Raw genomic sequence first — 23,790 nt, 5'->3', positions numbered from 1 at the left:
CCTCCCTCGCTGGAAATCGACGACGACAACACCTCCCTCACTGGAAATCGATGACAACGACACCTCCCTTGCTCTACGATGACAACGCCTCTCTCCCTCGCTGGAAATCGACGACGACGACACCTCCCTTGCTTGAAATCGACGACAACGACACATTTCTCCCTCGCTTAAGCTTTGTAAAGGTATTTCCATCGTAAAAAATGCTTAGTGTGATTTGGGAATCGACGACAACTCCCTTTTTCTAGATTCTGCATGTTTCGACAGAGTTGAGTTTTGTTATTTTAAAATGCCTGGAAGTTTTGTTAGTTGTATTTGTTTTGAGAAGGGAAATAAGAGTCGGTTAATTAAATAATGGAAAGCTTGCTTGTTGGGTGAAATTTTTGGGCGTTGGTCTGCACTCTGGTGTGGTCGTCATTAATTCTGCTTGTGGGTGAAATTTTTGTTGGGCGTGAGTGGAAAGAATGGGTGAGAGACAAATGTTTGACTTTTCATTAATTCTGAAGTTGACTCCCTTTGTTGGCAGAATTGTTATAATAAAGAAAGTTCCACTACAACAAAAATGGCCTACGATAACACCGGACAGTAGCATTTTTCCTTAAATTGTTATTGTAGACTGTCTATGGTAACACTTGATGTTAAAATATTATGATAACATTTTTTATATGTAACATTTTAACTTTTTGTAATACATTTTATATCCATGGTAACTCTTTTTAGTAAAATGTTATAATATAGGAATTACAGTAGCATTTTAAAAATGTTACAATAGACCTAATAATATACTATCTTTTTTATAATGTTACCATATAATAAAAATACAGTAACATTTTATAAGTGCTACATAAACCCAATTATTTACGGGGAAACAAAATATTATTTCCTGTCAACATGAAATGAGGTTGATTTTGTCTCATTTTTTTGTTTAGGGGTCAAATTGACATTATTTGGGGTTTACTTTGTGACTTTTCATTCGTATAGGGCCCAAAAAGTCAATAAAAAATGTTGGAAGGTAAAAATAAAACTTATTCGCTGAAAAATGTGGGAAAGGTAAAAACCTGAAACTTATTCGCTAACTCATCTCATTCTCTTCTTCGTTCGTTCTCTTCTCACTGACTGCGCAGACTTCTTCATTCTTGAACTTGAATCTTCGTTCTTCGATCTCTTTAGTCTTTTCTTCGATCCTCATTCATCTTCGACCGATTGATCATCGTGGACCTTCGTTGTTTGACTTCGATCCTCTTTGAATCTTTCATCTTCGACCAATCGATCATCGTCAACATTCGTTCATCTTTGATTTCAGCGACTGTAACAGGTAAGTTTTTGTAGAGTACATAATTTCCCATTCACGTTTTCATTATTTTTCAAAATAACCTATATACTCTGTCTTTGTGGGTGATTTTAAGAATTAAAATCAGTTTGCTGCTTGGTTGAAACTTGAAATTGATAAAGCCAACAACTTCTTGCAGAACATTTTCATTTTAATAATGAGTTCAAGAGAAAAAAATACTATGCTTAACTTTTTGTTATACGTATTAAGATCAGGAATTTTTACATGTTACTAGTTTTTAACCAATTTCTCTCTCATTAAACAGAGGTTGTATGGTTTTGCCATATGCTTATCATAAGGTTTATTCTGTACACTACTGGTGAGTACTTCGTTTAAATTATCACAATTTTTTTTGTGGCTTTTAATGTTATTATTCTTTTTCACTGTTATCTTTCTTCATATCACAGTCAATGCTTGTTTTCTTTAATCCAATCAAGTTCGGGATCACATTCACAGTTGGGAATTTACTTTCACTTGGGAGGTTTGTATTTTATTTTTTTATATGTTGGGGTGTGGTAATTTATTTAATAGTTAGAAATATAGTTCAGCAGTATTGTGGTTTTTTGGATTTTTAGCTTATATTCTCCATGGTGGTTTAACGAACTGAATATTGAAGTCTTGTATCAGTGTATGTGTAGGCGTGAACGTGTAAGTTTATGGTGATTAGGAGTAGAGTGTGTACAGAAGTGGCTGAGATTTTTATACTTTTTTCATCGTTTACATTGTAGATGGCTGTTCAAAATCTTTTGATTTTGTCATTGATGAAGTGGCCAATTCCCACTGTACTATCCCTACCTCCAAAACCCCAGGCTTAAAAAACAAAACAAAGCAAAACACCTAGATAGTTATATTATTTGGTTGAGATATCATCTAACCATCTCCACTTTGCGTTTTCAAAATATTTATAATTAGATAAAGGAAAAAGGAAAACAGAAAGATCTCTTGATTTCTGCATCATTGCAGTTTAAATTTTTCCATGATCTCCTTTGTGAATGTTGGAACTGAGAATCATATTGCTGCTACCTTATTGTGGCTTGGGTTGATTAAAAAACATTCGGTAGTTTGAAATTTTAATACATGCATTTTTCTTTAGAAGCAATAACCTTAGGTGATGCATTTAATGTGATCTTTCTTCGATTTCATTGAGCAGGTTCATAACAAACTATTGACACTTATAGCAATCATTTTAGAGGTGCATTAATTTGGTATGTTGAACCACTTACATACTCTTCCATTATGAATATATCTTCTATTTAATCTCACTCACACCACATTGGAATTTGAACCTTCAAGGATTAAAATGATTATGTTTCATTTGCTTGGGCATTTGGACATAGTTTGGTTACGAGCTGCCTTGACCTATATATAAATATACATCCAAGTTATGTGTTTTACAGATTACCATTATATATTGTTGTATTGTTTCTTTTTGCGATTGAAGTTGATTTTAGAGTTACAACTTTTTCATTGCAGAAGGATTATGATAATTCATTGTTTTATGTCATGAATAGAAATGTTTCTTTTTTTGTTAATACTGTAGGCTTGTGATACTGCAGAACATTTTGGTTTTTCTCATTCTGAAACACACAGAAAATGGTGCCCAACAGAACCAACAAGAGGTTGCCTAAATTCTTCAAGGTCTTCATCCCAAGGCTCAGCTCTGCCAGTTTGGTACTTTCATCTTCCTTTCTGCTCTTATGATCTGTGTTTTTCCTTTTTTTTTCTTTAATTTCTATTTGAAGTTCTTTTGGTTGGCACGATGAAATCCTCTCTCTGCATTTCCTGGTCGATTAATGGGAGAAACTTTGAGAGAGAGGGTGAAAGCTTAAACCTTTCTCAGAGCTTGCTTTTGAGAGAGCTTCATGTACTGTTGTTTTTAGCAAACAAACAGAATATATTTGGTTTTCCATATCCATGTGAGTCCTTTACATAAGTTTCGTTTCTTTTTCTCTTTGTTGTGATTTTCTGGAAAATTATTTGGGTTTGAAGCTAGTTTGATGTTTGTTCATTTTGGGCAGAATTTGTTTGGTTCATAAAAATAGTATATATAACTCATTTAATGTTCTTTTATGATTTGGGATTCATTAAATTTTCATTCTACAACATTATTTGATGTTAATTAATTGTTTCATTTACATATATGCACAAATTAGTATGTGAAAGAGTAAAATTACTGAAGAAACAGATTTTAACAGTTTTCAATCGTCTTTACATGTTATGATTGAAATTTAATGATGCAATTGATTTCTTCTGTAGAAAATCCCGGATGCTTGGGTACAACACTTGAATGCATTACCAAAGAATGTTGTTCTTCAGAATCAAATCAGAAAAATTTGGCATATGCTGACAATAGGGTATATTTTGCAAATGGTTGGCAACAGTTTGTGAAAGACAATTCTAGTGTTTGGAGATTTTTTAGGTTTTCAATACAATGGTGACAATGGATTTAATGTTAAAATATTTGGGAAATCTGGCTGTGAGAAGAATGAAACTGGTCCTTATGTGGGCATTGATATAGAGGAGGAGGAAGAAGTGGAGGAACACGGAATTACTGATGTAGGTACTGATTTTGATGATGATCATGGTAGTGACAGTGAATATAATGTTGAAGAAGAGGAGGAGGAGAAGGAAGAAGAAGCATCAGAAGGAACAACTATATTGAAGCAGAGAGACAAAAGGATTTGTGAAAATGATGGTAAACATCAAGTATTTTTTTTTTTTTTTTTTTTGTCATTTCAAAATAATTCTATGTGCATGTGTGAATGCCGTAGAGATATTTAATAGGATTTGTGCGAGATAAATGAAACCCATTGTTAATTTGATTTAAGAGAAGGATCCAAGAAAAGTGCCTGTGTCGAGGCAAAAACGTCTCAAGAACTTGACAATGTCTTGACCAGAGAGGAAGTGAGAAAATATGTTTATCTTCAAAATCCCTACTTTTTATCAAAGCTAAAACAAACTAGAAAAGTGCCGGTGGTTTTTAGTTTGTTTTAGCTTTGACACAAAGTAGGGATTTCGAGGATGAACATATTTTCTCACTTCCTCTCTGGTCAAGGCATTGTCAAGTTCTTGAGACGTTCTTGCCTTGACACTGGCACTTTTCTTGGATCCTTCTTCTGAATCAAATTAACAATGGGTTTCATTTATCTCGCACAAATCCTATTACATATCTCTAGGGCATTCACACATGCACATAAAATTATTTTGAAATGAAAAAAAAATATTTGATGTTTACCATCATTTTCACAAATCGTTTTGCCTCTTTGCTTCAATATAGTTGTTCCTTCTGGTGCTCCTTCTTCGGTTTCCTCCTCTTCAACATTATGTTCATCCCTGAAGTGTTCGTATAACTGGGTACAAGAACCAACAAAATTGTAGTCTGACATGGGGTATGATCATGGTGCATGGTGGCATGTCTTCGCATGATCAAGTTTCTTGCTAAAACTCGTCGTTTCTTTGCACCCGTACTTTGTGTGTTGACATTTTATTTTGATGGATTCTAAAACTTTATCAATTGCTCGACAACAGTTATATCCAATAGGCAAAAAACAGGAGGGACATTCGTTCATAATTTTGGTGCAGCAGGAAGAGCAAGCTATATGTCCATTTTCACACTGACATGCCACAAGCATGGAAAAAGACGTCAGATTGTTATATTTGGACAAGGAATTGCTAGTGCAGGGAAGATTATCAAAAAGATTTCAGAACATAAATATATGTAAATGCTCAAGCATGCATGTCCATTATACATACCTAATAATTTACATGCACTCTTATAACAGTATAGGATATGATAAGAGCATGTAACACAGTTTCTTCACAAAATTTGTATATTTCACATTATAAAGAGAGCTTCCAGTATACCAATATCCTCTAGTAAGAGAAAATTTCATGCAACATAGAAGACAAGTACCCAGACTTTACTCCTTGACACATATACACACATGTATTTATGCATATATGTATGTATGAATGTATACTAAACACAAATGATATTTGCAGAGCATAAAAAGAAATGACAATGAATTAGTCAACTAATCACCTGGAAGCGTTTCATCAAAGCTACACGGCGTCAACTGGCCGTTGTTTGGAGGGTTCGAGCTTATTCCTTCTATTTCTTGTCGAGGAAATCTTTGGGTGCGTTTGGTTTAGTATTTTGGATAGGATTTTAGGGGTAGTATTGGGTTATTGGATATGGGAGTATTACGAGGTAAATTTTAAAAATTTATAAAAAAGCCCTTAGGTTTACTAATTTAACTAAAGACCCTAACATGTAAAATGACAAAAACACCCCCACCACTGCAGTGTCAGATTCCGGCCACCACCGCCGGAATCTGACCGGAAAATTTCGTTACGGCACAGACTTGTCGGATCTGTGTCGTACACATCGTTATGGCCTTTTCCGCTAGACCTGGTAGATCTGGCCGGAAAAGGCCAGATCTATGGTTTGTTTGGCCGTCGACGGCCGGAAAGGCCAAACGACGGCCACTTTGGCCGTCGTTTTCGGTCGACGACGGCCAAGATTTGCCTCGTTGTCGGTCGACGACGGCCAAGATTTGGCCGTCGTTGTCGGTCGACGACGGCCAGATTTGGCGTCGTTGACCGTCAACGACGGCCATTTCTTTGGCCGTCGCTGACGGCCAGATCTGGCCTTTTCGCCAGATCCGTGGTGGATCTGGCCGGAAAAGGCCACAGCGGTGAATCCGGCCATTTCTGGTCGGAAGTTTGCCGTTGTACAGATTCGGCTATCACCGACGGTGGTTGCCGGAATCTGACAAGTTGGGTTGATGGGGGTGTTTTTGTTAATTTTAAACTTTTTTTTCAGGTATTTAGTGAAATTAATAACCTTATGGGGTTAATGTAATTAAAAAAAATAGGTATATATTTGAGAATATTGTACCAAACGCGATTTGAAAAATAGATCCAGAATAGGGATAAAAATATTAAACCAAACGCATACTTTGATGTTGTAAATTAACGTTATGAAAAGGGTACAGTTGGGGCAATTCACCATTACTTGTAATCTCTCTCAAGTTAAATTCTGATAAGTCTTAATTATCAAAATTTAATCTAGTTTTAATAATAAAGATTCATCGGTCTCTTTTCTTTAAAACTTTAATAGTCTGATAAGTTTGTCCTTTGTTCGCCGTTAGAATATAAATTTAATAGTAAATTGGATTTTAAAAGTATTGGTGGAAAAAGTAATTAAACCTTATATGGTGGGAAAAAGTCGTTTACTCTAAAAATAAAAAACCCGAAAAACGAAAAGAAGAGGCCTGATTCGTCGAGCTTTCTTTCCGGCACAGATTTCAAGCACAAAGAAGAGTGTTATGCGAGAGAGGAGAGAAAGAAAGAGAAGTGGTGAATCAACAAGATTAGAGGAGAGAATTTGAAAGCAAGAGATGTGAAACCAGACATGATGCAGGACCCACCACCGCAACAGCAACAGCAGTAGCAGCGCTACTTCCGTCGCTCTTTCCAAAGGACTCCACTTCTTCTTCTTCTTCGACAATTACTGCGACGCAACGGTAACAGCCTCAACACAGCAGCGGCAACTTCGATAGCACAACACAACAACCACCACAGCCAGGGGCGCCTCCAACTCAGAAGACAGGACTCAGCTCGGCTTGGCGCATCACCTCACTCCACCGCTTGATTATCTTCCTCCTAACTCTGTTTGTCACACTCACTCCGCTTCCTTCCTCTCCGAAGGCTTCTCTCAGCTTCTAACCGACAAGATTTATGTACAGTTTAGTTTTTATTTTCTGGTTTTGAATGTAATGCACAGTAGATGAAAAAATAAAAAATTGAAGTTTTAGTTGTTTATTGTTTTGATGGATTGACATTAGATGCTGATGTGTATGCTGTTGAAATTTTGGAGGCTTGAATTTTTTAATTTTGTGGAAACTGAGTTTATTATCTGATTGTGATATAATGAAACAAGTGGCTTAGTTAATGCTGTTCTTGGCCTATGGAGATTGTAGATTATTGTTTGGATGGAATTTGACATTTGACACTTAATTGTTTGACAACCAAGTTGGTATTTGATTTTGAATGCTTGAAATGTGTGGCTTAGTTAATGCAGTTTATGACATGGATGACTGGTCCGGAAGAAGAATTTTGAAATGGTTAAATGATATTGTGTTTGAACGTACTAAGATCATGTGTAGTTTTTGGGATTAATTTTTGATTTTTTTTTTGTTGAAGGTCATATGCAGTGAGGCAGTCTGCAGCAGTTGCTTATGGTGCACTCTGTGTGGTGGTTTCAATCCCTATAGGATCAAATGGTCGGCAGAACCATGTTATGCTTGGCAGTATGGTGGATCGGTTCATTGGTTGGGCTTTGCCATTGCTTAGCAATGTCAGTGCTGGAGAGGACCACGATTGGCTTTGGAAGGATTACGTGAGTTTCTTATTATTGGGATGTTGGTGGGATTGAGAGATATGCTTTACCAATCCTCAAAGCATGTCAAGAACTTCTTGAGGATGAGAGAACCTCCTTGAGTTTATTACACCGACTCTTGGGTGTTTTAACTTTGATTTCGTTGAAGTTTTCTAGATTCTTCCAACCTCATTTTCTGGACATTGTTGATCTACTTCTTGGATGGGCATTGGTACCAGACCTTGCTGAATCAGATAGGTGTGTTATTATGGATAGTTTCTTGCAATTTCAAAAGCACTGGGTGGGTAGTTTGCAATTTTCGCTTGGACTTCTGTCTAAGTTCTTGGATGACATGGATGTGCTGCTTCAGGATGGGAGTCATGGGACCCCACAACAATTTCGACGATTGCTTGCTCTGCTTTCTTGCTTTTCAACGGTACTGCAGTCCACTGCTTCTGGGTTGCTCGAAATGAATCTACTCGAACAAATTAGTGAACCAATTAGCAAAATGCTTCCTTCGGTTGTTGGGATATTTATCAATGGTTGGATGGAAGTTTGGTTGGTCAAAATGGATTGGGGATTCATGGAAGTGCTTGACTCTCTTGGCAGAAATATTACGCAAAAGGTTTTCCACCTTTTATCCACTTGCGGTTGATGTTTTGTTTGAAAGTTTGCAACCTCTTGGAGCTGGGAAGATTACCTCCTTTCAAGTTCATGGGGTTTTGAAAACTAATCTTCAGCTATTATCTCTGCAGAAGTTTGGTCTTCTTCCATCATCTGTGCAAAAATTACTTCAATTTGCTGCACCTATATCTCAGCTGCGTTTGCATCCAAATCACTTAATAACAGGGAGTTCTGCTGCTACTTATATTTTCTTGCTTCAACATGGCAATAATGAAGTTGTTCAACAGGCAGTAAGCTCATCGATTGAAGAGCTGTAATTGTTGAAGGGTATGCTTGGAAAAACTTCTGGTCATGGAGATGAGGTTGATAGTGCCACAAATTTTAAATCCTATTCAAAACTTGAGTTGTTTGCATTTATTAAATTTGATTTGAAAGTTCTGTTAACCTGTGTTTTCGTTGGTGGGGGTATCGGTTTGATTGGTCAACCAGATGTTGCTGCCATATATCTAAAACGGCCAGAAAAATTGGTGTCCTTTATTATAGAGGAACTAGATCCTTTTGAATCAGCTATTCAGGAATCTGTGGAATTGCAAATCAGTGTTATCAAAACATTGGAAAAGCTAACTGCAGTTGAATTCTTGAGCAATATTTCCTTATTATACCAGAGTACTGATAACGCTTCAGTGGATGGTGCTTCCAAGAAGGTCCTAAATGGTAGCGGTTTCAGGGATAGGTTTTCAGCTGCGATTGTTGATCATATGAAGAAGAACAAAGAGCTCATGGTGAAAGCTCTCAATTTTTCTTCTCCCCTTGGAGTTAAAGTAGCAGCCCTTGAATGGGTTAAAAAATTTTCTGAGAATCTTGTTTCTATTAATGAGAAACCAAATCTGAACACTTATTTCTATGAAGCATTTGGATATGTTAGTATTTCTGGGAATATGGTTTTCTCAGTCTTGGAAGCTGCATCTGACAAGGAACCAAAAGTGAGGTCACATGTTGCATCAGTCTTGGAGCTACTTCTGCAAGCAAGACTCATACATCCCATGTATTTTTCCTCCATAGCTGAAGTGCTCCTGGAAAGAGTTGGTGATCCTGATATTGACATAAGGAGTGCATTTGTTAGGCTGTTTTCCCATGTCTTGCCAACAATGATGTACACTTGTGGTCTAAATGATTCTGGAGTATGTGGCACATGTAGGCCTGGTTTTCTTACATTAAGCAATGGTTCCAACTTGCACTGGAAGCAAGTATTTGCCTTGAAGCCACTAAACTGGCAACTTCACTCACAACAACTTGTTTCCGTTTTGAGCTACATTTCGCAAAGATGGAAAGTGCCTCTTTCTTCTTGGATCCAGCGGCTCATTCATAGCTGTAAGAGTTCAAAAGACTACACTTCGGGTCAACATGAGGAAACAGGAAACATTGGTGTCAATGACATATGGTTGGATATAAAAGTGGGTGAGGGTATTCTGGAAAGAATTTTCTCAGTTAATAACCTGGCTGGTGCTTGGTGGGCTATACAGGATGCGGCCAGATATTGTATTGCTACACGCCTTAGGACTAATCTGGGTGGGCCAACCCAAACTTTTGCAGCATTAGAGCGAATGCATTTGGACATTGCACATGTGCTACAACTTGATACTGAACAAATTGATGGAAACTTAAGTATAATAGGTTCTTCTGGTACTCATTTGTTAACAATGAGATTGCTTTTAGATTTTGTTGAGGCCCTCAAGAAAGATGTGTATAATGCCTATGAGGGATCTGCTGTTTTACCACCCGCTACTCGCCAAAGTTCATTGTTTTTTCGAGCAAACAAGAAAGTCTGTGAGGAGTGGTTTTCTTGCATGTGTGAACCGATGATGAATGCCGGATTGGCACTACAGTGTCATGATGCAACAATTCAGTATTGTACTTTGCGTCTGCAGGAGCTTAGAAATCTTGTGGCTTCAGCTTTGAAGGACAAGCCTAGGGCACAGGTAACTGAGAATCTTCATAATCTCCGGAGTAGATATTCTGGAGACATCTTGCAGGTTATACGCACATGGCATTGGCTTTGTGTAAGTCTCATGAATCAGAGGCTTTATTTGGCCTACAAAAGTGGGTTTCAATGACTTTCTCATCCTTGCTTGTGGATGAACACCAGTCTCTAAATCACAGTGGAGCAGTTGGGCCCTTTTCATGGATCACTGGGCTCATATATCAGGCCGAGGGCCAGTATGAAAAGGCTGCTGTTCACTTTGCTCACTTGTTACAGACTGAGGAGTCACTCAGTTCTATGGGTTCTGATGGTGTACAATTTGCTATTGTACGTATAATTGAGAGTTACACTGCTGTATCTGATTGGAAATATCCAGAATTCTGGCTATTAGAGTTGCAAACACTTCGTGCCAAGCATGCTGGGAAGAGTTATTCTGGTGCTTTAACAACAGCGGGCAATGAAATCGACGCAATTCATGCCTTGGCCCATTTTGTTGAGGGTGATTTTCAGGCATCTTGGACATGCCTGGATCTGACACCGAAAAGTAGCAGCGAACTCACTCTTGATCCCAAACTAGCCTTGCAAAGGGGTGATCAAATGCTTTTACAGGCATTGCTTCTTCTATCTGAGGGGAAGGTAGACAAGGTGCCACATGAATTGCAGAAGGCTAAGACAATGCTGGATGAAATATTGTCTGTTCTGCCACTTGATGGATTATCAGAGGCAGCAGTGCATGCCACCCGGTTGCACTGCATCTTTGCATTCGAAGAAGGCCAGAAGTTTATAGGGAATCATGCGAAATCCAAACAACACCAGTCAATTTTAAGTTCATATGTCCTCTCAATGAAGACTGTAATTAATAGTGTTCATCAAGATTGTAGTCCGTGGTTAAAGGTTCTCCGTGTTTATCAAACTATTTTACCATCCTCATTGGTTACTTTGAACCTCTGTATGAATTTGTCAAGTTTGGCTCGTAAACAAAAAAACACACTGTTGGCAAATCGTCTAAACAACTATCTCAGAGATCAGTTATTTAGTTGCTCTGAGGAGAGATACCATGAGTTCTTGATCTCAAATTTGCAATATGAGGAAATCCTGCTACTGCATTCTCAAAATAAGTATGAAGATGCTTTTGTGAAACTCTGGTCCTTTGTGTGCCCTTTGATGCTTTCTTCTGTACCAGTAGTTTCTGGTTCTAGTGATAGTTATTTAAAAGCCAAAGCATGCTTGAAACTCTCAAATTGGCTGAGACGGGATTATCCTGACTTGAGTTTAGAAAATATTGTTCTGAAAATGTGTGCAGATTTTAATATGGCAGACATCTCTTCGTTTGCCGGAGGTGGAACCTCCTCTGTTGATGAGAAGCTAAGCTCTAAACCAAGTGTAGGGGTTATTATTGAGGAAATGGTGGGTACTGCTACTAAATTGTCTACGCATCTTTGTTCCACCATGGGCAAGTCATGGATTTCATATGCGTCTTGGTGTTTCAGTCAGGCAAGAAACGCTCTTTTGGCCCCACATGAATCTGTACTCCATTCGTGTTCTTTTTCTCCTTTACTTTCAGCTGAAATTCCACCAGAAAGATTCAAATTGACTGAAGGTGAGATTGTGAGAGTGGAATCTGCAATTGTGCAGCTTTTTCAGGATAAGGGTGTTGAGAAAGGCTTAAAAGATGAAGGGGATGTTTGGAATGTTTGTCCTGATTCTGTAGAACATTTGAGAAATGAGAACCTTGTCAAGGCTTTGAGGCAGCAAGTAGTTGATATAATTGAAGCTGCGGCTGGGCTGCATAGTGAAGAGAACTCTAATGGTGAATGCCTTTCCACCACTGTAGCTTCACAGTTGCAGCTTTGCTTTCTACGCGCAGATGTTGACCTAGAAGAAACTCATTTATTATCTGCAGTTGATAGCTTGGTTGATGTTTGGTGGTCTCTGAGGAGGAGAAGAGTTTCTCTCTTTGGGCATGCAGCACATGGCTTTATAAAATACCTATCATATTCATCTACAAAGCTTTGCAATGATCAGTTGTATGGTGCTGATAGTGATTCATTGAAACAAAAAACTGGAAGCTATGTATTAAGGGCTACATTATATGTCCTACATATTCTTCTCAATTATGGAGTGGAGTTAAAAGATACACTTGAACCTGGTCTTTCTATGGTTCCTTTGTTGGCATGGCAGGTGAAAAGCTTTTTCTTAGATTTTTTACCTGAGATGATAGGTGAAATTATGATTAAAATCTTTTTGTAGGAAGTGACACCTCAATTGTTTGCCCGGTTGAGTACACATCCAGAGCAAGTGGTCCGGAAGCAATTTGAGGGCTTACTGATTATGTTGGCCAAGCTTTCTCCTTGGTCTATAGTGTACCCAACGCTAGTTGATGTAAATGCTTACGAAGAGAAGCCATCTCAGGAACTTCAGCATGTACTTGGTTGTTTGGTAATGAAATTTCTTTCATTAGTTTGGTTGACACTGTTGTGCTTACTACTTGGTGACATTTATGGTATAAACTACATTTAACTCATCACTTTGGTGATTGAGCACATTATGTTTTAGATAGTCATCATGATGTTTACTGCTTTCCATCGCTTTGACTGTTATGGTTGACATTAACAAGAGTACCTTCTATATGAAGTTTTGATGTGGTATGTTTGTTGCCTATTATTACAGAATACAAATTTTTCAAAAATGTTTATTTACATTGTCTAATGTTCTTTCATGGTACTCTATTGATCAATTATTAAAACTTTCTATGCGCAAATCCACATCTGGTATGCACGTGGATTCCCTCATGCTTCTGAGTTCTTAACTTATTCCTAGATCACCATAGCCTTAATAGTAGGATTCTTGTGAGTTAAAGTTAGATTGAGATTTGGTCAGGCTTGATAATTCATTGACTTTGCAAAATTTGATCGATAACATTTTGAGTGCCTTGTGACTTTTTCAATTTGATTACCAATTGATAATGCCTGCCTAGATATTATGCATAAATCATTCCTGATTTATAAAGGCGAATGAGGTAGCAGCCTTTCAGTATATATAAATTGCATGGCTCTTGTGATTTTGATCTTGCTTTTCTTCTTTTAGTGCATTTAACCCCTGCTGCTTGATTATCCTAAATTAGTTTTTAGATTATAATTTGCTCACTTTAAGTGGGATACGAAATGATTAGATCATAATTGTTTTACATGCAGACTGAGCTTTACCCAAGATTGATTCAGGATGTTCAACTCATGATAAATGAGCTTGGAAATGTAACTGTTCTTTGGGAGGAACTGTGGCTCAGCACACTTCAAGACCTTCATGGAGGTAACGAACTAGGCTGCTTCTTTTCTTGATGCCATTTTATTTGATTATGCATTTTATGAGATATTAATCTTATAAAAAAGAAGCGGATTTTGTTTTTCACTTCAATAAATTTTATATGGATTTAAACATCAGTGGTGAATGTGCAAACCTCAATTTAAAATGAAAATTGTGGCATTAGTATGGGACCTTGAGGATATCTATGTAGGACATATGCATTGGTTGTCATTGTTACGCAGCCTATTGTTACTTTGCTATGTGAAATTATGCAGGTTGTGATTTTTTCTAATTCCTTAACTGTGAGCATGCAAGAATATGGAGTTCCATGTTTTTTTCTTTTTCTTTTTTTCACTTATATCTACTTTGTGTGCATAGCACATGGCATACTGATGACATCTTCCCAAATTTTTTTCGCTGATGTGATGAGGCGCATAAATGTGCTGAAAGAGGAAGTTGCACGGATTGCAGAGAATGCCACACTCAGCCAAAGTGAGAAGAGGAAGATAAATGCAGCTAAATACTCAGCCATGATGTCTCCCATTGTTATGGCATTGGAACGCCGTTTATCTTCAACTTCTCGGAAACCTGAAACTCCTCATGAAATATGGTTCCATGAGGTGTATGGGGAACAACTGAAATCAGCCATCTTAAATTTTAAGACTCCTCCAGCATCTGCAACTGCTCTAGGAGATGTTTGGCTGCCGTTTGATAGCATTGCTGCATCTTTGGCATCTCGTCAGAGAAAGTCATCAGTTTCTTTAAGCAAAGTTGCACCACAACTAGCTCTATTATCGTCTTCTGATGTTCCAATGCCTGGTCTTGAGAAGCAAGTCACAGCATCTGAAACTGACGGAGGTCTTGCTGCAACTCTCCAGGGAAATGTTACGATCGCCTCTTTCTCTGAGGATCTGACTATCTTATCAACTAAGACAAAGCCTAAGAAACTTGTTATACTTGGTTCAGATGGAAAGAAGTATACTTATCTATTGAAAGGCCGGGAAGATCTCCGCCTTGATGCTAGAATCATGCAATTGCTGCAAGCTGTAAATAGTTTTCTTCATTCAACTCCAGCAACTCGTAGTCAGTCACTTGGCATTCGCTATTATTCTGTGACTCCAATCAGTGGTCGGGCGGGTCTTATCCAGTGGGTTGACAATGTAATAAGTATATATAGTGTCTTTAAGTCATGGCAAAGCCGTGTTCAGCTTGCCCAACCTTTAACAGTGGCTGCTGGCAACACAAAAAATTATGTTCCTCCACCCATTCCCAGGCCAAGCGATATGTTCTATGGGAAGATCATACCAGCGCTCAAAGAGAAAGGCATTAGGAGAGTAATTTCAAGAAGAGATTGGCCTCATGATGTAAAGCGTAAAGTTCTTCTTGATCTGATGAAGGAAGTTCCTCGACAGCTTCTTCATCAAGAACTTTGGTGTGCTAGTGAAGGGTTCAAAGCCTTCAGCTCAAAATGGAAAGGTACTCTTAAGATCTTAAGTTTTCTTGTTACTGATCTTCAATGCATTAACTAATGTACTGATCTCAACCCACCTAAATCTTAACCCCAACTTCTTGGATCATTGAATTCTTTTCACCTTTCAAGTTCAATTAAAGCCCCTCCTCTTTATTCTATGCAATCATGCCTTTTGTCTCTATCTTGACCCATGTTTTCTTTTTGGACTTCTCATTCCTTGGTGTCTTATATCCACTTGCTGCTTCTTCACATTGACCCAGTTATTTGTTTCCAATACACTTGCCAGATCATTTTAAAATTGGTAGCACCTCAAACTTCTCATGATTGCATTCCTTCAGTTTATTTTCTTTTGTGTTTCCTTCTATCATACTCCCTTTCCCGATACCATCAGTTATCGTTCTTCGCCTCTTTTATTTTAGCTGAACTCATCTTTAGTATATGCTTATTGATTATCCTGTATTCAGGAGAGCAAATTGTTAAGCTGTGTAAAGTGGTAACTTAATATGGTACCATTGCCAAGTTGACTATAATTAGTTTAAGTATACGGAAATTCTTAGGAGATGCTTGAAATAAGTACAACTTATATGGTTTCCCTGTCCTTTTTCTTGGATAACAAATACTTATTCCTCCTCAATTGTGGTTCTGCTCTTTATTTTCCCTAATAAATGCACAAGCACAAACATAACACATAGTTTGATATGCAAGGTGTATGATATCTTGAATTATACCTGAGACGTAGACACAAAATGTACTGGTTAGCATGTATTCACTTATTAGTCCATGATGTTGTATTTTAAAGTGTGTAGCTGAATAATCATCAAATACTTGACAGTTAGGATTCTGCAATCTTAATAATTTATTACTTATGTTGGGATGATGTTCTTATTATGTTAATGGTATAGTATAAATTTGGAAATTTAATATGAATCATTGCTTTCTACATTTTTAGGTATGCTGGAAGTGTTGCAGCTATGAGTATGGTGGGCCACATTCTGGGTCTGGGGGATAGACACTTGGATAACATTCTTGTGGATTTCTCTAGTGGAGAAATAGTACATATTGACTACAATGTGTGTTTTGATAAAGGCCAAAGACTAAAAGTTCCAGAAATTGTTCCCTTCCGTCTTACCCAGACAATTGAAGCCGCTTTAGGGTTGACTGGAATAGAGGGTACTTTCAGAGCAAACTGCGAAGCAGTGATTAGTGTTCTGAGAAAAAACAAAGATATATTCTTGATGTTACTTGAGGTTTTTGTGTGGGATCCACTTATAGAGTGGACGCGAGGAGATTTTCATGATGATGCTGCAATTGGCGGTGAAGAAAGAAAGGGCATGGAGTTAGCAGTGAGCTTGAGTTTATTTGCATCTAGAGTGCAAGAAATCCGTGTTCCCTTGCAGGTATATGGTCATTGTTGAAGCTTGCTTGTATATATACCTTACTTTTAAAGATGATAATATGTGGTCTTTGGGTATTGCCTAAACTTTGAAACACCTGTATCTTCTATTGTTGTGTTAGCCAACGCTGTGTTTGCTTAACTAGTAAATTTCTTTGTGATAGATTGTTTTGTATTATTTCATATTTCTTGTGCTGTCTAGAAGGTCTAAAGTCTTCCATCAAAGTGGGATGTCGGCTGGTCTGTTGTTGCAATCTTTGCACACGATAACTCAGCTAGATATTTCATTGTCATAGTTCTATTTGGAAATTATATGGAGCATACTAATAATCTTTGATGTCTGCTATATTTTGTACTGTTATCAGGAGCATCATGATCTTTTATTGGCTTGTAAACCCCGCGTTATTATTCCGATGCCTTAAGGTATGAAATTTACCTTTTCAAATAATTTTCTTTTTTGAATGGAAGGGTAAAATGGTCAATTTACATGTGTTTTGAGATATGACCATTATAAAGTGTAAGGGGTGATGTCATTGAAGAGTAATGAGGGTAGAATGGTCATAAAGTTGATTGATATGGTTAAATGGCGTAAACGGTAACCAAGGGTATAATGGTCTTTTCATACAAATCTATATGANTAGTTCTATTTGGAAATTATATGGAGCATACTGATAATCTTTGATGTCTGCTATATTTTGTACTGTTATCAGGAACATCATGATCTTTTATTGGCTGCTGTACCTGCTGTTGAATCTGCTCTTGAGGTATTAAGAGTTACTGCCAGCAATTATTAGGCTGTATATAAGTTTTGAGTTTGTTATATACTGGGAGTTTCATTGACTCAAAAGTTTTTTTTCCAGAGGTTTGCTGATGTTCTAAATCAATATGAGCTTACCTCTGCACTTTTTTATCGGGCTGACCAAGAGAGATCTAACCTTATTGTGCGTGAGACGTCTGCAAAGACAATTGTGGCTGAAGCAACTTGTAATTCAGAGAAAGTCCGTGCATCATTTGAATTTCAGGCTCGGGAATTTGCCCAAGCAAAGGCTCTAATAGCTGAGAAAGCTCAAGAAGCAACGACTTGGATGGAACAACACAGGAGGGTCCTTGATGCTTTACGAAGTAACCTAATCCCAGAAATAAATACCTGCATAAAGTTGAGTGGTCTGTCAGATGCTTTATCTCTTACATCCGCTGTTCTTGTTGCTGGGGTTCCATTCACTATAGTTCCTGAGCCTACTCAAGTACAGTGCCATGATATAGATAAGGAAGTTTCTCAGCTAATAGCTGAACTGGATCAGGGACTCTCATCTGCCTCAGTTGCTCTCCAAGCATATGCTTTAGCCTTGCAAAGAATCCTACCTCTAAATTATCTTACAACCAGTGCAGTGCATGGTTGGGCACAAGTTCTGCAATTGTCTGCTAATGCTCTTTCTGCTGATATCCTCACTGTTGCTAGAAGACAGGCTGCTGAACTCATTGTGAAAATACATGGAGATAATATTGTTTCTATCAAATGCAATCATGAACAACTTTGTCTTGAAGTGGAAAAGTATGGGTCGGAGATAGAAAAAGTTGAAAAAGAGTGTGCTGAGTTAGTTAACTCTATTGGCTCAGAAACTGAATCAAAAGCTAAGGATCGTTTTTTATCTGTTTTCATGAAGTATATGAAGTCTGCAGATCTTTTAAGGAAAGAATATGCTAATTCTTCATATCAATCTGGACAACTTAAATATGATGGGAGAAAAGATGCCAGGTTACAGGGGGCTCAGGAAGAGAACAAGGAAAGGGTATTATCTGTTCTGAATATAGCTGTAAGCAATCTGTATGAGGAGGTCAAGCGTAGGGTCCTTGAAATTTTTAGTGACACTGTTGGGGTAATGAGAGGAAGCAATAGGTTGAGATCTGATTTTGGAACTATTTTCTGTGAGTTTGAAGAGCAAGTAGAGAAGTGTATACTTGTAGCGGAGTTTGTGAATGAACTGTGGCAAATTATTGGCAAGGACATGTCTAATGATGATGCAGATGTAGATTATTCAAAATATCATCCTGAAAAAAATTGGGCCTCTATCTTCAAAACCAGTTTACTTTCCTGTAAGAACTTGGTTGGGCAAATGACTGAAGTTGTTCTACCAGATGTAATGAGATCTGCTATTTCATTCAATTCAGAAGTTATGGATGCATTCGGATCAATCTCACAAATCAGGGGGTCCATCGATACAGCACTTGAACAGCTCGTGGAGGTTGAATTAGAGAGAGCATCCTTGGTTGAACTGGAACAGAACTACTTTGTCAAGGTTGGTCTCATTACTGAGCAGAAATTGGCTCTTGAAGAAGCTGCTGTGAAGGGTAGGGATCATCTATCTTGGGAAGAGGCAGAGGAGCTTGCCTCACAAGAAGAAGCCTGTAGAGCAGAGCTGAACCAACTCCATCAAACTTGGAACCATAGGGATATGCGAAATTCCTCTCTCATGAAGCAAGAAGCTGATATTAGAAATGCCTTGGTTTCTTCAGAGCGCCATTTTCAATCTGTAATAGGTGCTGAAGAGTTTAGGGAGCCACATGTTTTGAGAAGCAAAGCACTATTGACCACACTTGTTAAGCCCTTTTCTGAGTTGGAATCAGTTGATAAAACATTAACCTCTTTCAGGTTTGTTGATTCTAAATCAGATGGGATTCCTAAATTAGCAGAGTTGATGAGTTCTGGGCGCTCAATATCTGAATGTATCTGGAATTTTGGCAGCCTTTTGAGCAGCCACTCTTTCTTTATTTGGAAAATGGGTATAGTGGATTCTTTTCTTGATTCATGCATACATGATGTGGCATCATCTGTTGATCAAAATTTAGGATTTGACCAGCTGTTCAATGTTGTGAAGAAAAAGCTTGAACTCCAACTTCAAGAACATGTTGGTCTATACTTGAAAGAGTGAACTGCTCCTAGTTTATTGGGTTCGTTAGATAGAGAAATTGAGGATTTGAAGAATTTGGCTGAGGAAACCAAGGAAATTACAGCTGAGGAAGTTAAAAAGGAAACTGAGGCTGTGAGACGGGTCCAACTAATGCTTGAGGAATATTGTAATGGACATGAAACAGCTAGAGCAGCAAGATCAGCAGCTTCTCTTATGAAAAGGCAGGTGAATGAGCTCAGGGAGGCTCTTCTCAAGACTAGCCTAGAGATTGTCCAAATGGAGTGGATGCATGATGATGTTTTGACACCCTCATATAATAGCAGGATAATATATCAGAGATTTTTTCCCAATGATGATAATATATATCCGATTGTTCTAAATCTCTGCAGACCAAAATTGTTGGAAACTATACAGTCTGCTGCGTCAAAAACAGCTAGATCGATTGAGTGCCTGCAAGCTTGTGAACGAACTTCTGTCACTGCAGAAGGGCAGCTTGAGAGAGCAATGGGATGGGCTTGTGGTGGGCCAAATTCCACTGGAAATTCTTCAACCAAGACTTCAGGAATTCCACATGAATTCCATGACCATCTGATGAGGCGTCGGCAACTACTATGGGAAGCTAGAGAAAAGGCATCAGATATTGTCAAATTATGCATGTCAATATTGGATTTCGAATTGTCAAGAGATGGTATTTTTCAGATTCCGGGAGAGGCTTATCCCTTGAGAGGTGGTGGCGATGGAAGGACATGGCAGCAGGCTTACTTGAATGCACTAACAAAACTGGAGGTTGCTCATCATTCATTCACATGTGAGTTTGCCATGATACAACAATACTTTAAAAATGCTTTGTATGGTTATATAGTGGTCAATGTATGGTCTTACTGCTCTTGTATTAGGTACCGAACAAGAGTGGAAGCTCGCAGAAAGCAGCATGGAAGCTGCTTCTAATGGCTTATACTCCGCTACAAATGAACTTTGCATTGCCTCTCTTAAAGCAAAGTCAGCTTCAGGTGGCATGTCCTTCATTAACTTGCAACCTTTACACTGGCATATTATCATGTCTTACTCAAACATAGGCACACACTTGTGTATTGCTTATACATACATAAGTGCTATTATTATACAATTTTATTTAGTGCAGGTGATTTACAAAACACTGTTCTTGCAATGACGGATTGTGCATATGAAGCCAGTGTTGCTCTATCTGCTTTTGGTCGTGTATCAAGGAGCCATACTGCTTTGACCTCCGAATCTGGTTCCATGCTTGAAGAAGTATGCTCTATATGTGGAAATTTTTTTCTTTTTGTTAAGAAACTGTATAGACTTTATATGTGGGAAAAAGCATTACATGGAGAGAACCTATCCAAAAATTAAAAAAATAGTAAAACCAGATGTGAACAAGAGTAAAAAGGCCTGGAAATATCAACCAAAATCTTAGGATCCGCACAAAAAATTCAGAACATACAGATCTTTTTTTTCTTTTTCTTATAATTTTAAGGATATTAGTTGGCTTGGAGGTAATTCTCAGTGGTTGATACCAGTTTTCTGAACTCAGATTATCTTTATCTTAACTCATTAGCCGGCCAGTAAGGATGATTCCTTTTTTGGAAATGATTGCTGTTGTAGTATTTTTTCGATGTATCAGCATGATTGATGTTTTTGTAAGTCTTTAGATAGCAATTTTCTTTGCCATCCCTGCATCTGGCCAAGTGCTGCTATAACTGCTGTGCTTTTCCTTTTTATCCTGGTTTTCCCTTTGGCTGTGGGATACTGATAGAACCTGACTTGCAAATCAACCAAATACCAACAATCTATCCAACAACTCACAACCAGCAATTACAATCAGTAAAGAAATACCCTATTGTATTAATATCCAAGCAGAGCATTACATCCAAAGAAGATACATCTAGAAGTCATGTCCTATCAACAACTCAATAAACAAATAACATTGAAATGAATGCAAAGTACACTAAGAAAAAGATAAACGAAAGATTGACTTCGAGGGTCAACCACCTTCCTTCTAACCTTAACTTTTCTATTATGAATATCCTCGTTTTCTCCCTCCCTCTTTTTATTCTCTCTTGACACCTTTTTGCTCCTAACCGAATTCCTCCTACATCCAATCCTATCAGGCCATCTGTCCTCCCCTAACAATTCCTAACCTTCTACATAACAAATGTTTAGCAAATATTCCTCTACTTCTTACTACTATCCTTCCTATGGTAGACCAACCCATTTAGTTGCTCATCATTACCCTCCCCAAGGAGAACCACCTTGTCATCAAGGTGGAAAGAAGGGAATTGGTAGTGAATAGTGTCAAAATCCTCCCATGTGTTTTCATAGGAAGGTAAGCATTTCCATTGAATCAGCACCTCCCATTGTCCATTTAGAAGCTTCCTTTTCTGGAGGACTGCTTCAGGTTCAAGTTGCAAAATTAAGTCCTCATTGAGGGTTGCCGGTAGAGGTTGGCTATTGGGGATTGGAAAAGTTGCTTTCTTGAGTTGCGAAATATGGAAAACGTCATGAATACGAGCTGAAGAAGGTAGTGCCAACGTGTATGCCACTGCCCCAATTCTGTCCGTGATCACAAAAGGACTGTAAAACCACGGGCTAAGTTTTTCATTATATCGACGGGCTAAAGATCGTAATCTGTATGGTTGTAACTTCAAATACACAGATTCCCCTATCTCAAATGTAACCTCTCGGCAACGGCAATCAGCATAAGTCTTCATGTGGTTTTGAGCCTTGAGAAGATTTGCACTTTAACTCCTCAATTAAATGGTTGCATTGCTGAAGTTGTTGGTCAATTTCTTCAATTGAAGAAGTGTGGTTCGCATAGCGTAACACCGTTGGAGGTTCACGGCCATAGACAGACTTAAATGGACACATCCCCGTGGAGCTATGATAAGTGGTGTTGAACCAGAATTTTGCCCATGGAACCCATTTTGGCCACTGTTGTGGGTGGCTATTGACAAAGCACCGAAGGTATGTCTCCAAGCAATGGTTTACGACCTCCGTTTGACCATCCATCTGCGGATGGTAGGCTAAACTCATGTGCAAATGGGTCCTTGACTTTTTAAATAATTCGGCCCAAAAGTTGCTCATGAAAATCCTATCTCGATCTGAAACAATGGTACGGGGAAGCTCATGCAACCGGACTACCTCTTTGATAAACAGATCAGCGACCACTTTGGCTGTGTACGGGTGTTAAAAGTGACAAAATGACTATATTTTGTCAAACGATTGACCACGACCAGAATAGTATCAACCTCATTCGCTTTGGGTAGCCCCATAATAAAGTCCATAGAGACATCATCCCACACTTGGTTAGGAATAGGCAATGGTCGAAGCAAACCCGCTGGAGTTAATGCGTCATATTTATTTTGTTGACAGATGCGGCAAGCGGCTACAAATTCTTTGATATCTTTCTTCATGCCCTCCCAAAACACCACATTCGAGATTCACTTATATGACCGAAAGAACCCAGAATGGCCCCCAATATGTGAAGTATGAAACTCCTGTAATATTTTCTGGATGTGAGGCCCCGATTTAGGTAACATTAACCTGTTATGGTCCAACATATGGTGTCCCACCAATCTGAAATAAGAGTGGCTGTTCGGGTCAATTAGGAGCTATTGTATAATCCCACGTAACCTGTCATCTTGCTAAATGACATCTTCTAAACTGTCTAGTCCTGAAAAACACCCCATAGAAATAGCATGATGTTTGACAGTGTCAGGGATCTCGGAAAGAGCGTCTGCTGCCTTATTTTGTGGTCTCGGTTCATATTGAATGATGAAATCTAATCCCAACAGCTTGATAACCCACTTTTGTTGATTCTCACTTAAAAATTTCTGGTATGTTAAGAAATGGAGACTCCGCTGATCTGTCCGAATAACAAAGCGTCTTCCTAAAAGATAATGTCGCCATTTTTGCACACCCAAAACTATAGCCATTAATTCCGGCTCATAGAATGATTTCAGTTTGGAAGTGATAGACAAACCTTTGCTGAGAAAGGTAATAGGTCGCCCCTCTTGCATCAACACAACCCCTAACCCACTTCCAGAAGCATTCGTCTCGATAATAAATTCTTGAGTGAAATTTGACATCCATAGGACTGGGACACTGGTCATGATTCTTTTTAACTCTTCGAAAGCCCATTGAGTTGCTGTATTCCACACAAAAGAGTCATTCTTTAGTAGGGTAGTGAGTGGAAGAGCTATCTTACCATAATCATGAACAAAGCGGCGGTAGTACCCTGTCAGCCCAAGAAACCCTCTGAGTGCCCTGATGTCTCTTGTTTCTGGCCATTTAGTGATGTTGTCTATCTTGGAGGGATCAACTGCCACACCTTTAGCTGAAACCACATGCCCTAAATATTTTAACTAGAGTTGCCCAAA

The 23,790-nt window shown here is 38.3% G+C and overlaps 1 protein-coding gene and 1 long non-coding RNA gene across 5 annotated transcripts; both read left to right on the top strand.

Moving 5' to 3' along the window:
- The first annotated feature begins 1,061 nt into the window (after positions 1–1,061).
- On the top strand, positions 1,062–5,216 carry LOC116139986. 4 transcript variants are annotated; one of them, XR_004129543.1, is made up of 6 exons: positions 1,062–1,312; positions 1,593–1,646; positions 1,735–1,808; positions 2,478–2,532; positions 2,884–2,998; positions 3,584–5,216. It is a non-coding gene; the product is annotated as an uncharacterized LOC116139986 (long non-coding RNA). The 4 variants fall into 4 exon arrangements; XR_004129544.1 differs by having other exon boundaries at positions 2,868–2,998; XR_004129542.1 differs by lacking the exon at positions 2,478–2,532.
- A 2,174-nt stretch (positions 5,217–7,390) lies between these two features.
- On the top strand, positions 7,391–21,001 carry LOC116140007 (serine/threonine-protein kinase SMG1-like). Its single transcript, XM_031425637.1, is given in 14 exon segments — positions 7,391–7,431; positions 7,535–7,701; positions 7,704–7,747; positions 7,750–8,226; positions 8,228–10,370; positions 10,373–12,495; positions 12,565–12,753; positions 13,509–13,623; positions 13,996–15,092; positions 16,036–16,485; positions 17,192–17,245; positions 17,342–20,198; positions 20,287–20,400; positions 20,532–21,001. Coding segments are annotated over 12 exon segments (8,970 nt in total). The 3' UTR covers positions 19,412–20,198; positions 20,287–20,400; positions 20,532–21,001.
- Positions 21,002–23,790: the final 2,789 nt, after the last annotated feature.

Source organism: Pistacia vera, unplaced genomic scaffold (genome assembly GCF_008641045.1).
Source record: "Pistacia vera cultivar Batoury unplaced genomic scaffold, PisVer_v2 Contig360, whole genome shotgun sequence".
Lineage (NCBI taxonomy): Eukaryota > Viridiplantae > Streptophyta > Magnoliopsida > Sapindales > Anacardiaceae > Pistacia > Pistacia vera.
The sequence above is the reverse complement of the archived record's forward strand: the minus strand, read 5'-3'. Positions and strand labels throughout refer to the sequence as shown.